This window comes from Limanda limanda, chromosome 1 (assembly GCF_963576545.1).
Source record: "Limanda limanda chromosome 1, fLimLim1.1, whole genome shotgun sequence".
NCBI classification, from domain to species: Eukaryota; Metazoa; Chordata; class Actinopteri; order Pleuronectiformes; family Pleuronectidae; genus Limanda; species Limanda limanda.
In genome coordinates this window covers 17,773,889-17,788,621 of record NC_083636.1, presented here as the reverse complement: position 1 = coordinate 17,788,621, position 14,733 = coordinate 17,773,889, and the positions used below count along the sequence as shown (strand labels likewise).

Sequence of the window (14,733 nt, the reverse complement as noted above, 5' to 3'; positions counted from 1 at the left end):
TTTTAAATGCCTTAGTCATAGTAAATAAACATTTTCAGTAGACCAAGTTAGTATCTGCCATATCAGATAGGTGGTAATCTTCCTATTATTAACTAAATTTCCTCTTGTTGGCTGTAATGCGGTTATATATGTAGAATTTCACATTCTGCCAGCTCCGGTCATTAAGAGCTTCTGGTTCAGCTCTTATACACTTCTCACAGTCAAACTTTGCTGGAACAATACAAGATGTGATGAATCGATTCATGTGGCTTTCCACTGCCTCCACCTCTGTCTGCTTCCAGGGTGTTTTCTTCTTTTGGGCAGTTGTACCTTTAAGTGGTCAGAAAAACAAATTTGTAATGACAAAGTGTGTAAGAGTTATAATCCAAAGTTACAAGTTCTGTACAGTATAAACTAGCTTCTAAAGTATAAGAAAACTAATTTATACAATTACATTGCCAAGAAAGCACTGATTTGTGCATTCTGCCTGAAATGGTCAGTGGGAAAGAGGATTTTGATTCCATTTTCTTATAAGCTGTACATGCTGTGTTATATTAAAAAATAAACTGTTAATTCTGGTCACTGACATGGACTCACATTTACTGACATCAATTTCTCAAAATTGTCATGAAGACAATAATGTATTTATAAAATGTTGGATCTGTTGGATAAATAAACACAATGTACCCATTCACTCATTAATCTAACTAAATATGGATTTGTGAGTACCCAGGACAGGTGGTTGGTATAGGGGCTAGTTGTTGTTTGTATGTTTATACTATTAAAACTGTTACTGTTATGAGTCCTACTTTAAGCACCTAATAGACTATAGAATCAGCCTAAAAACCCTTTATCAGACTATTGCAGGCCTGAATATACAGATAAAACTAAATTAAATGGGTGCAGCAACAGTTATGCGGCAAAGTATTGGTGGCAACATCTTAAATGGGCAACACCGAAAACAGACTCTGATCTGGTCTTTTTTTTATGACTGCTATCTAACAAATTTGGCAATTTCTATATATTTCTAATATCCATGAAAGAAGCAAACATAATAAATACTGACATTAAAAAGACAAGAGGTACTACATGTCAAACGTTTACCTTTTGAGGAAGGCCTCATCGTACTGACTGGTTTTGGTTTATTGGGTGGTTGTGGCTGCATTTCATTCCTCTCAGTGGGAGGAAGTGACTCCTCTGCTGGTGGTGCTATAAAAGAAAAAAAAAAGAAGTAAAACTTTAACAACATTTTCCAGGGACAATTTTTAAATGACAAAATTATAAACAGCTTTAACATGGTCGGGGATTTGAAGGTGTGCTGTTTCTTTTTCTGTTCCCATATGGCTGCTATGACCCATTTTAAAACATTTGGACATTTCTATAATTAAAACACTAACAATTAATATAAAGAAAGAAGCATACATAATCAATACTGACATACAAAAGATAAAAGAGAAGTGTCATGAGGTCACCTATTGAGGAAGGCCTCATTCTGCAGGATTCTGAAGGTACCTCATCACTTGATGAGTGTGGATTTTGTCTCTTGGGTGGTTGTGGCAGCATTTCATCCCTTTCGGTATGAGGAAATGTCTCCTCTGTATGTGGTTCTATGAAAAAACAAAAAAAGAATTTCACTTTAAAGACATATATGTACTACAGAATAATGATAATACAAAATTGAAAATTCAGTTTAATTAATAAAAGTGTATTCAACCATTCAAGTGTTGAATACACTTTTTAAACTACATATTATTAAAAAGATGAATAAATAATGTTTGTTAATTTTTATTTTCGATTGATTTCGAGATAAATGTGTGTGTCAATGGGTGAATGACAAAGCTGTACTGTAAAGCACTTAGTGGTCTTCAATTATATCACACAAACATCAGTGTAACCATGCGAAATGAATAAATGATGAACAAAAACAAACAAAAAAGTGAAATAAAATAACATACCATTTGGATCTATTCCAATTTCATCCAACCCTTTAGGCGGTCGTGGCACGAGTTTACCCTTTCCGTACTCCATAACTGCTGCATTGTGAGCAAAGTTTCCTCTGTTGCCAATATAATCCAGGTGTCTTTTTTTCTCTTTGGAACCTTTTGGAAAGCTTAGAGCTTTAGCCACATCTGATTTATCTTCATGTGCACGCTCTAGATGCCTTGCAATTTTTGAAATAGGCTTACTGCAATACAAGCAATAATGTTTTTTGTCATACACACCCTTCCCACCTTTTTTTTTTAAATGAACTGACAACGACGCTGTCGTTTATGGTCTGACTTGAACAGGGTTCTTCTACTGCTCTGGGGGCTTCAGGTGTAATGTTGTGACTGTCCAAAATCATGTTGTCTGGTGTTGTAGAATCGCAGACAGGGGGGCCTATTGAGCTATCCGGATCACTGTCACTTTTGGTACCTGGTACGTAGTCATCTGCACTCTCTGATGACGAATCAAATAGCTCAGAATCTTCCAGATCTGTGTCTTTCATCTAAAAAAATTAATGAAAACATTATAAATATGTAGAGCTGTAATGGTTAGATTAGAAATTAGTCAGTAACCTAACAGAACCAAATTAAAATTGTTAACAGTGTTGATGTATCAATTAAACCATCATCTCATTTGGCTGTTTTGCAAGTTTTGTTTCATAATTTGTTTATTTTAGCAGTTTATATTAATAATAAACAGGGTATTTTGACTGTTCTGAAAAAAATAAGATTATATCAACTTGCATCAACTTGAAAAAATTGATGTTCAACTTAAAGTGATTATTTTTTACAGACTACATTATATATATTGTTAAATTATAATCCACTGAATTATTGGAAGTTATTTGTGAATGATGTCAACTCACAGTAAGTACTTACCAGAATACTTTTAGTCCGTCTTAGTTTTGGTACAAAAGTCTCAGTTTCATTTTCGAACTCTGTAATCTGTAAATAAAGGCACATGCACAATAAATAATATAGTAAAGTACATATAAGAAAATTTGAGACCAAAGTTGTGTCTGCTCTGCTAAACTAAGTCTGAATTCACAATCTACAAAAAATACATTTCATACATTTTACACACAACATTATAGTTCATTGTGGGGACCAGTTTTATCTAACTTTTCAAAAGTTACAACTTGCACACTGTCAGAAGGTGTTTTGTGGGGACCTCGTGACTCCAAACTGTAGAGTGATAATTTATCAAGAAAGAAACAACTGTGAAGTTTGAAATCTACCATGAATATACCTCTAACACTAACCTTCAAGATGTATGACTTCAAATGTCATTGTATACCAATTTACATTACTTCTGACCAGTGAAGCTCTTTCTCGTTCACACAACTTAACACAGGCTTTGTGGGGACATTTTACACACAACATTATAGTTCATTGTGGGGACCAGTTTTATCTAACTTTTCAACAGTTACAACTTGCACACTGTCAGAAGGTGTCTTGTGGGGACCTCGTGACTCCAAAATGTAGAGTGATAATTTAACAAGAAAGAAAATACTGTGAGGTTTGAAATCTAGCATGAATATAGCTCTAACACTAACCTTCAAGATGTATGACTTGAAATGTCATTGTATACCAATTTACAATACTTCTGACCAGTGAAGCTCTTTCTCGTTCACACAACTTAACACAGGCTTTGTGGGGACATTTTACACACAACACTAAAGTTCCTTGTGGGGACCAGTTTTATCTTACTTTTCAAAAACAGTTTGTACTTGCACACTCTCAGAAGGTGTTTTGTGGTTACACACTGTCAGAAGGTGTCTTGTGGGGACCTCGTGACTCCAAAATGTAGAGTGATAATTTAACAAGAAAGAAAATACTGTGAGGTTTGAAATCTAGCATGAATATAGCTCTAACACTAACCTTCAATATGTATGACTTGAAATGTCATTGTATACCAATTTACAATACTTCTGACCAGTGAAGCTCTTTCTCGTTCACACAACTTAACACAGGCTTTGTGGGGACATTTTACACACAACATTATAGTTCATTGTGGGGACCAGTTTTACCTAATTGTTCACACACAGTTTCTACACGAACTCTGAACATAGAGTGACAAAATAATGAAAAAATAGTGATGGACATGAACTTACCTCTTCAGGTGTGGTCTTTGGCGCAAAGGCACCATCTATCAGACTCTGAGTGGACAGGATCAGAGTCATCCTCCTCCATGGTGTCAACAGTGATGCTGGTCGTCTGTAACAACAAATTGTATGACTATTTCAAGAAATTTAAACATAAGAGACTAATGGTTCATTCAATGTATATAATACATTGACATTCAAAAAGACTGACCATTGAGATTTTACCTCTAAAATGAGAAACACCCTGTTATTAACATAAAACAAACTCCAGAGAAAAGAAGCTTGAATTAATTTTCAACTATTTCTTCCTGCCCAGCCAAGCTCTATCTCGTTCACACAATTTAAATAAAACAGGCTTTGTGGGGACATTTTACACACAACATTATAGTTCATTGTGGGGACCAGTTTTATCTAACTTTTGAAAAACAGTTTTTACTTGCACACTCTCAGAAGGTGTTTTGTGGTTGCACACTGTCAGAAGGTGTGTTGTGGGGACCTCGTGACTCCAAAATGTAGAGTGATAATTTAACAAGAAAGAAAACACTGTGAGGTTTGAAATCTCGCATGAATATAGCTCTAACACGAACCTTCAAGATGTATGACTTGAAATGTCATTGTATACCAATTTACATTACTTCTGACCAGTGAAGCTCTTTCTCGTTCACACAACTTAACACAGGCTTTGTGGGGACATTTTACACACAACATTAAAGTTCATTGTGGGGACCAGTTTTGTCTAACTTTTCAAAAACAGTTTTTACTTGCACACTCTCAGAAGGTGTTTTGTGGTTACACACTGTCAGAAGGTGTCTTGTGGGGACCTCGTGACTCCAAAATGTAGAGTGATAATTTATCAAGAAAGAAAATACTGTGAGGTTTGAAATCTAGCATGAATATAGCTCTAACACTAACCTTCAAGATGTATGACTTGAAATGTCATTGTATACCAATTTACATTACTTCTGACCAGTGAAGCTCTTTCTCGTTCACACAACTTAACACAGGCTTTGTGGGGACATTTTACACACAACATTATAGTTCATTGTGGGGACCAGTTTAATCTTACTTTTCAAAAACAGTTTGTAATTGCAAACTGTCAGAAGGTGTTTTGTGGGGACCTCGTGACTCCAAAATGTAGAGTGATAATTTATCAAGAAAGAAAATACTGTGAGGTTTGAAATCTAGCATGAATATAGCTCTAACACTAACCTTCAAGATGTATGACTTGAAATGTCATTGTATACCAATTTACATTACTTCTGACCAGTGAAGCTCTTTCTCGTTCACACAACTTAACACAGGCTTTGTGGGGACATTTTACACACAACATTATAGTTCATTGTGGGGACCAGTTTTATCTAACTTTTCAACAGTTACAACTTGCACACTGTCAGAAGGTGTCTTGTGGGGACCTCGTGACTCCAAAATGTAGAGTGATAATTTATCAAGAAAGAAAATACTGTGAGGTTTGAAATCTAGCATGAATATAGCTCTAACACTAACCTTCAAGATGTATGACTTGAAATGTCATTGTATACCAATTTACAATACTTCTGACCAGTGAAGCTCTTTCTCGTTCACACAACTTAACACAGGCTTTGTGGGGACATTTTACACACAACACTAAAGTTCCTTGTGGGGACCAGTTTTATCTTACTTTTCAAAAACAGTTTGTACTTGCACACTCTCAGAAGGTGTTTTGTGGTTACACACTGTCAGAAGGTGTCTTGTGGGGACCTCGTGACTCCAAAATGTAGAGTGATAATTTAACAAGAAAGAAAATACTGTGAGGTTTGAAATCTAGCATGAATATAGCTCTAACACTAACCTTCAATATGTATGACTTGAAATGTCATTGTATACCAATTTACAATACTTCTGACCAGTGAAGCTCTTTCTCGTTCACACAACTTAACACAGGCTTTGTGGGGACATTTTACACACAACATTATAGTTCATTGTGGGGACCAGTTTTACCTAATTGTTCACACACAGTTTCTACACGAACTCTGAACATAGAGTGACAAAATAATGAAAAAATAGTGATGGACATGAACTTACCTCTTCAGGTGTGGTCTTTGGCGCAAAGGCATCATCTATCAGACTCTCTGAGTGGACAGGATCAGAGTCATCCTCCTCCATGGTGTCAACAGTGATGCTGGTCGTCTGTAACAACAAATTGTATGACTATTTCAAGAAATTTAAACATAAGAGACTAATGGTTCATTCAATGTATATAATACATTGACATTCAAAAAGACTGACCATTGAGATTTTACCTCTAAAATGAGAAACACCCTGTTATTAACATAAAACAAACTCCAGAGAAAAGAAGCTTGAATTAATTTTCAACTATTTCTTCCTGCCCAGCCAAGCTCTATCTCGTTCACACAATTTAAATAAAACAGGCTTTGTGGGGACATTTTACACACAACATTATAGTTCATTGTGGGGACCAGTTTTATCTAACTTTTGAAAAACAGTTTTTACTTGCACACTCTCAGACGGTGTTTTGTGGTTGCACACTGTCAGAAGGTGTGTTGTGGGGACCTCGTGACTCCAAAATGTAGAGTGATAATTTAACAAGAAAGAAAATACTGTGAGGTTTGAAATCTAGCATGAATATAGCTCTAACACGAACCTTCAAGATGTATGACTTGAAATGTCATTGTATACCAATTTACATTACTTCTGACCAGTGAAGCTCTTTCTCGTTCACACAACTTAACACAGGCTTTGTGGGGACATTTTACACACAACATTAAAGTTCATTGTGGGGACCAGTTTTGTCTAACTTTTCAAAAACAGTTTTTACTTGCACACTCTCAGAAGGTGTTTTGTGGTTACACACTGTCAGAAGGTGTCTTGTGGGGACCTCGTGACTCCAAAATGTAGAGTGATAATTTATCAAGAAAGAAAATACTGTGAGGTTTGAAATCTAGCATGAATATAGCTCTAACACTAACCTTCAAGATGTATGACTTGAAATGTCATTGTATACCAATTTACATTACTTCTGACCAGTGAAGCTCTTTCTCGTTCACACAACTTAACACAGGCTTTGTGGGGACATTTTACACACAACATTATAGTTCATTGTGGGGACCAGTTTAATCTTACTTTTCAAAAACAGTTTGTAATTGCAAACTGTCAGAAGGTGTTTTGTGGGGACCTCGTGACTCCAAAATGTAGAGTGATAATTTATCAAGAAAGAAAATACTGTGAGGTTTGAAATCTAGCATGAATATAGCTCTAACACTAACCTTCAAGATGTATGACTTGAAATGTCATTGTATACCAATTTACAATACTTCTGACCAGTGAAGCTCTTTCTCGTTCACACAACTTAACACAGGCTTTGTGGGGACATTTTACACACAACACTAAAGATCCTTGTGGGGACCAGTTTTATCTTACTTTTCAAAAACAGTTTGTACTTGCACACTCTCAGAAGGTGTTTTGTGGTTACACACTGTCAGAAGGTGTCTTGTGGGGACCTCGTGACTCCAAAATGTAGAGTGATAATTTAACAAGAAAGAAAATACTGTGAGGTTTGAAATCTAGCATGAATATAGCTCTAACACTAACCTTCAATATGTTTGACTTGAAATGTCATTGTATACCAATTTACAATACTTCTGACCAGTGAAGCTCTTTCTCGTTCACACAACTTAACACAGGCTTTGTGGGGACATTTTACACACAACATTATAGTTCATTGTGGGGACCAGTTTTACCTAATTGTTCACACACAGTTTCTACACGAACTCTGAACATAGAGTGACAAAATAATGAAAAAATAGTGATGGACATGAACTTACCTCTTCAGGTGTGGTCTTTGGCGCAAAGGCACCATCTATCAGACTCTCTGAGTGGACAGGATCAGAGTCATCCTCCTCCATGGTGTCAACAGTGATGCTGGTCGTCTGTAACAACAAATTGTATGACTATTTCAAGAAATTTAAACATAAGAGACTAATGGTTCATTCAATGTATATAATACATTGACATTCAAAAAGACTGACCATTGAGATTTTACCTCTAAAATGAGAAACACCCTGTTATTAACATAAAACAAACTCCAGAGAAAAGAAGCTTGAATTAATTTTCAACTATTTCTTCCTGCCCAGCCAAGCTCTATCTCGTTCACACAATTTAAATAAAACAGGCTTTGTGGGGACATTTTACACACAACATTATAGTTCATTGTGGGGACCAGTTTTATCTAACTTTTGAAAAACAGTTTTTACTTGCACACTCTCAGAAGGTGTTTTGTGGTTACACACTGTCAGAAGGTGTCTTGTGGGGACCTCGTGACTCCAAAATGTAGAGTGATAATTTATCAAGAAAGAAAATACTGTGAGGTTTGAAATCTAGCATGAATATAGCTCTAACACGAACCTTCAAGATGTATGACTTGAAATGTCATTGTATACCAAATTACATTACTTCTGAGCAGTGAAGCTCTTTCTCGTTCACACAACTTAACACAGGCTTTGTGGGGACATTTTACACACAACATTATAGTTCATTGTGGGGACCAGTTTTATCTAATTTTTCAAAAACAGTTTTTACTTGCACACTCTCAGAAGGTGTTTTGTGGTTACACACTATCAGAAGGTGTCTTGTGGGGACCTCGTGACTCCAAAATGTAGAGTGATAATTTAACAAGAAAGAAAATACTGTGAGGTTTGAAATCTAGCATGAATATAGCTCTAACACCAACCTTCAAGATGTATGACTTGAAATGTCATTGTATACCAATTTACATTACTTCTGACCAGTGAAGCTCTTTCTCGTTCACACAACTTAACACAGGCTTTGTGGGGACATTTTACACACAACATTAAAGTTCATTGTGGGGACCAGTTTTGTCTAACTTTTCAAAAACAGTTTTTACTTGCACACTCTCAGAAGGTGTTTTGTGGTTACACACTATCAGAAGGTGTCTTGTGGGGACCTCGTGACTCCAAAATGTAGAGTGATAATTTAACAAGAAAGAAAATACTGTGAGGTTTGAAATCTAGCATGAATATAGCTCTAACACTAACCTTCAAGATGTATGACTTGAAATGTCATTGTATACCAATTTACAATACTTCTGACCAGTGAAGCTCTTTCTCGTTCACACAACTTAACACAGGCTTTGTGGGGACATTTTACACACAACATTATAGTTCATTGTGGGGACCAGTTTTACCTAATTGTTCACACACAGTTTGTACTTGCACACTGTCAGAAGGTGTCTTGTGGGGACCTCGTGACTCCAAAATGTAGAGTGATAATTTAACAAGAAAGAAAATACTGTGAGGTTTGAAATCTAGCATGAATATAGCTCTAACACTAACCTTCAAGATGTATGACTTGAAATGTCATTGTATACCAATTTACAATACTTCTGACCAGTGAAGCTCTTTCTCGTTCACACAACTTAACACAGGCTTTGTGGGGACATTTTACACACAACATTATAGTTCATTGTGGGGACCAGTTTTACCTAATTGTTCACACACAGTTTCTACACGAACTCTGAACATAGAGTGACAAAATAATGAAAAAATAGTGATGGACGTGAACTTACCTCTTCAGGTGTGGTCTTTGGCGCAAAGGCACCATCTATCAGACTCTCTGAGTTGACAGGATCAGAGTCATCCTCCTCCATGGTGTCAACAGTCATGCTGGTCGTCTGTAACAACAAATTGTATGACTATTTCAAGAAATTTAAACATAAGAGACTAATGGTTCATTCAATGTATATAATACATTGACATTCAAAAAGACTGACCATTGAGATTTTACCTCTAAAATGAGAAACACCCTGTTATTAACATAAAACAAACTCCAGAGAAGAGAAGCTTGAATTAATTTTCAACTATTTCTTCCTGTCCAGCCAAGCTCTATCTCGTTCACACAATTTAAATAAAACAGGCTTTGTGGGGACATTTTACACACAACATTATAGTTCATTGTGGGGACCAGTTTTATCTAACTTTTGAAAAACAGTTTTTACTTGCACACTCTCAGAAGGTGTTTTGTGGTTGCACACTGTCAGAAGGTGTGTTGTGGGGACCTTGTGACTCCAAAATGTAGAGTGATAATTTAACAAGAAAGAAAATACTGTGAGGTTTGAAATCTAGCATGAATATAGCTCTAACATGAACCTTCAAGATGTATGACTTGAAATGTCATTGTATACCAATTTACATTACTTCTGACCAGTGAAGCTCTTTCTCGTTCACACAATTTAACACAGGCTTTGTGGGGACATTTTACACACAACATTAAAGTTCATTGTGGGGACCAGTTTTATCTAACTTTTCAAAAACAGTTTTTACTTGCACACTCTCAGAAGGTGTTTTGTGGTTACACACTGTCAGAAGGTGTCTTGTGGGGACCTCGTGACTCCAAAATGTAGAGTGATTATTTATCAAGAAAGAAAATACTGTGAGGTTTGAAATCTAGCATGAATATAGCTCTAACACTAACCTTCAAGATGTATGACTTGAAATGTCATTGTATACCAATTTACATGACTTCTGAGCAGTGAAGCTCTTTCTCGTTCACACAATTTAACACAGGCTTTGTGGGGACATTTTACACACAACATTATAGTTCATTGTGGGGACCAGTTTTACCTAATTGTTCACACACAGTTTCTACACGAACTCTGAACATAGAGTGACAAAATAATGAAAAAATAGTGATGGACGTGAACTTACCTCTTCAGGTGTGGTCTTTGGCGCAAAGGCACCATCTATCAGACTCTCTGAGTTGACAGGATCAGAGTCATCCTCCTCCATGGTGTCAACAGTCATGCTGGTCGTCTGTAACAACAAATTGTATGACTATTTCAAGAAATTTAAACATAAGAGACTAATGGTTCATTCAATGTATATAATACATTGACATTCAAAAAGACTGACCATTGAGATTTTACCTCTAAAATGAGAAACACCCTGTTATTAACATAAAACAAACTCCAGAGAAGAGAAGCTTGAATTAATTTTCAACTATTTCTTCCTGTCCAGCCAAGCTCTATCTCGTTCACACAATTTAAATAAAACAGGCTTTGTGGGGACATTTTACACACAACATTATAGTTCATTGTGGGGACCAGTTTTATCTAACTTTTGAAAAACAGTTTTTACTTGCACACTCTCAGAAGGTGTTTTGTGGTTACACACTGTCAGAAGGTGTCTTGTGGGGACCTCGTGACTCCAAAATGTAGAGTGATAATTTATCAAGAAAGAAAATACTGTGAGGTTTGAAATCTAGCATGAATATAGCTCTAACACTAACCTTCAAGATGTATGACTTGAAATGTCATTGTATACCAATTTACAATACTTCTGACCAGTGAAGCTCTTTCTCGTTTACACAACTTAACACAGGCTTTGTGGGGACATTTTACACACTACATTAAAGTTCATTGTGGGGACCAGTTTCATCTAACTTTTCAAAAACTGTTTTTACTTGCACACTCTCAGAAGGTGTTTTGTGGTTACACACTGTCAGAAGGTGTCTTGTGGGGACCTCGTGACTCCAAAATGTAGAGTGATAATTTATCAAGAAAGAAAATACTGTGAGGTTTGAAATCTAGCATGAATATAGCTCTAACACTAACCTTCAAGATGTATGACTTGAAATGTCATTGTATACCAATTTACATTACTTCTGACCATTGAAGCTCTTTCTCATTCACATAACTTAACACAGGCTTTGTGGGGACATTTTACACCCAACATTATAGTTCATTGTGGGGACCAGTTTAACCTAATTGTTCACACACAGTTTCTACACGAACTCTGAACATAGAGTAACAAAATAATGAAAAAATAGTGATGGACATGAACTTACCTCTTCAGGTGTGGTCTTTGGCGCAAAGGCACCATCTATCAGACTCTCTGAGTGAACAGGATCAGAGTCATCCTCCTCCATGGTGTCAACAGTGATGCTGGTCGTCTGTAAACAAAAGTAAAACGTTCCAAACATTAACTTCTATTATATTGTAATATTTCTATTCAGACAAAGTTTTCAGATTACATCCATGTCATAAGCGAGACTGAATACATTTAGAATATGACCCTGATTCTTTACCATATAAAGTAATAGCATTTCAATGCTTTGTGCTTATGCCCGAACCCATTCCGCCCCTTCTCCCTAACCCTATCCCTTGTTTTACAGGGTTATCTTGCCCCTTGAAACAGTTATAAGGGGTAGTGGTTGAAATCTTCCCCATCAAATTGGGACAGCCCTTCAAGAGCCATTACATAATCAGTGGTCATCGCAAAAACCCGCCACGTCATCAGTAGTATTCGATTTAAACAGAAGCGACAAAAGGTTTTCCTGGAGATGTCATTGTAAAAACATTGTTGAGATCCTAAATTAACCAAAACTATTGCTTGCAGTCACTAAAGTGACAAACCTATAATATCATAATCTCATCTATGCTAATGCAGGTGAATCAATGACATTTCCATTCATCCAATGGAAATTGAAAAGCTTGGACACGCTGCACTATTTCACATATAAATCAAAAGCACAGCTTCAGGCTGCTAGCAGAGGTTTGTAGACAACCCTGCTAGGATGAAGTGTTAAAAGAGGATCATTCAGTGCAGTAACATAATATCTATAATAATCTAAACTGACCTTCAATAGCTCCTTAAAACTTTTGTAAATCAGATTCCTGTTTGTAATTACATGTTCCTGTTATTTTCACTATAATTAGTGGTCACTCATGCATTGCAGCTTAAAATCCAAACAAGTTGTGTCAATCCTGGTATTTTTTGTATATGTATAGTGTACATGGTTATTGCAAATATGAATACAGCCAAATTAGTTCCACATATTTCTCATTCTACTAAAATGTTGTCATACTTGACTCATTGTATTTACTGTGTTTGCAACATACTTGTGTTCGCCATGGGCAGTCTTCACCTCCATAATCATAGGTGATTTCTTTTCCTTCTTTGATGTCATCCAGGGCAAATACACAAAGGTGGGGTACTCCATTAACATACATTTTTTTCATTTTCGAGTTAGGACGTCTGTGTTCATCATTAACTAGTCGCCCAATTGAGCCATCTTCTCTGGAGGCATCAACACTTGAGAAATTGGAAAAATTGGAAAAGAAAAAATACAAATGTCACAATATATCACGATAAAATCAGAGACCCACGTAGTAGAGCTTAGTATAGTATATGGAGTCTAGTTTAGGTATTCTTAAGTCTTACCACCATGTTTTCCCTCTCCACTTGAAGGCAAACATGAATGCAGCACATGAGGGGTGGTAAAGTTTTCTCCTTCTCTGTGATTCTGCATCACTTATCATATCCCCCCTATATTGTACAACAAAGTCTCCTTTACAAATTGTACCCTTTGCAAATACGCCACGTCCTGTAAACAATAAAAACATTTTCAATAAAGATCCATTAATTATATTTGTTAACAATGAGTTTATGCTGATATATAATACAAAACAAACCAAAACTGACCAGCATTCTAGTCCATATTAAATGTATTCTGGAGCTTTTCTTTAGATTTTAAATGATAATTATTTATTGATAATTTACAGCAGATACCACCTCACCTTTTACTGCATTAATATACTGGACCTCTAATTTGCAGATTTTGTCAGTCTGTGAAATAACATGTTGAATTGCATCCTGAAAGGGGCTGATGCATGGTGCCATTTCTGCAGGAAAAGATTAAAAAAAAATTGTTTACTTGCTTAGTAAGACTGGTGGTATTAAAAATTGCTGTTGTTGCCTCAATCCTCATGAGGGTTGTTTTTCTTGCAAAATTCAACTACAGAAACCTTCTCCTTTACTCTTTGTCATGAGTATAGTTTCTGCCTACAGGGTGATGCATACTCTTGTGCGTTGTTGCATAAACTTTACACACATACAAACATATATGTACTGTATATCTGTCTTGTGCATGTGTGAAAGGTAAACTGGGTCAATACTGTAGCCAATTATTTGGATTTTACCTGCAGGTCATGCCTGAAAACAGCTTAAATGAGAAATGATAATGTCTGAATAATTGTGAAGGAGTATGGCTTTCACATATAAAGAAAACAGCAGGAGAATTCAGACAGGAGGACGTGCCTGGGTAGAGCAAGCCAGAGGCATGACATGATGTACACATTCAGTAGCAGAGAGCATAGTATTTTTGTTTACAGCACATCGAAGATGATGGCAAAATAATAGTCATTGTATTTTGTTTTGCATGTACACCAATGTTACAAGCATTTGGACATGTCCACATTATCAACAAAGAGTCAAAAGGGAGATTTTTCATGCTGAGATATTTTTATTCTCCCAGTCTCACGTCTGTGAGCTGTTAAAAACACTATGAACTTTCCTACTCGCCGGCTCTGAATCCTCCTTCTATCATTTAATTCCAGATGTATGCCTCTGACCATGATGCTTTAATAACCTGCTCTGCCTCTTCCACATGAACGTGCCCATTGTTAAATAAGAAAAGTTTAAAGGGCCTGTTCATAACCAGCTTCCAAATAGAGGTTATCCAGAGCAGCCAGGTTACATTTCCTCTGCACATAAACTCCTTCACATATGCATCATGCTTGCAAGTAGTTAGAGAAACGCAGTAAAACATTTGAGGTCATACACTTAGCCTTTGTAGCTAATCAGAGCTATTAA

At 36.3% G+C, this 14,733-nt stretch overlaps 1 protein-coding gene across 1 annotated transcript; it reads right to left on the bottom strand.

Moving 5' to 3' along the window:
* Positions 1-74: 74 nt before the first annotated feature.
* Positions 75-2,905, bottom strand: LOC133009717 (uncharacterized). The gene is made up of 5 exons (XM_061077258.1): positions 2,844-2,905; positions 2,395-2,467; positions 1,452-1,586; positions 1,084-1,188; positions 75-309 (listed from the first exon to the last, which is right to left on the bottom strand). Exons 2-5 carry the CDS (start codon positions 2,465-2,467, stop codon positions 89-91), a joined length of 534 nt encoding a protein of 177 aa, XP_060933241.1. The 5' UTR covers positions 2,844-2,905; the 3' UTR covers positions 75-88.
* Positions 2,906-14,733: the final 11,828 nt, after the last annotated feature.

What these genes read in the sequence shown, in the direction of transcription:
- LOC133009717 (XM_061077258.1), bottom strand. Translation starts at nt 2,467, where the DNA reads ATGAAAGACACAGATCTGGAAGATTCTGAGCTATTTGATTCGTCATCA. An exon ending in AATGAGGCCTTCCTCAATAG is followed by an intron (nt 1,189 to 1,451) that starts GTGACCTCATGA and finishes TTTCTTTTATAG; the next exon opens with CACCACCAGCAGAGGAGTCA. An exon ending in GATGAGGCCTTCCTCAAAAG is followed by an intron (nt 310 to 1,083) that starts GTAAACGTTTGA and finishes GACCACTTAAAG; the next exon opens with GTACAACTGCCCAAAAGAAG.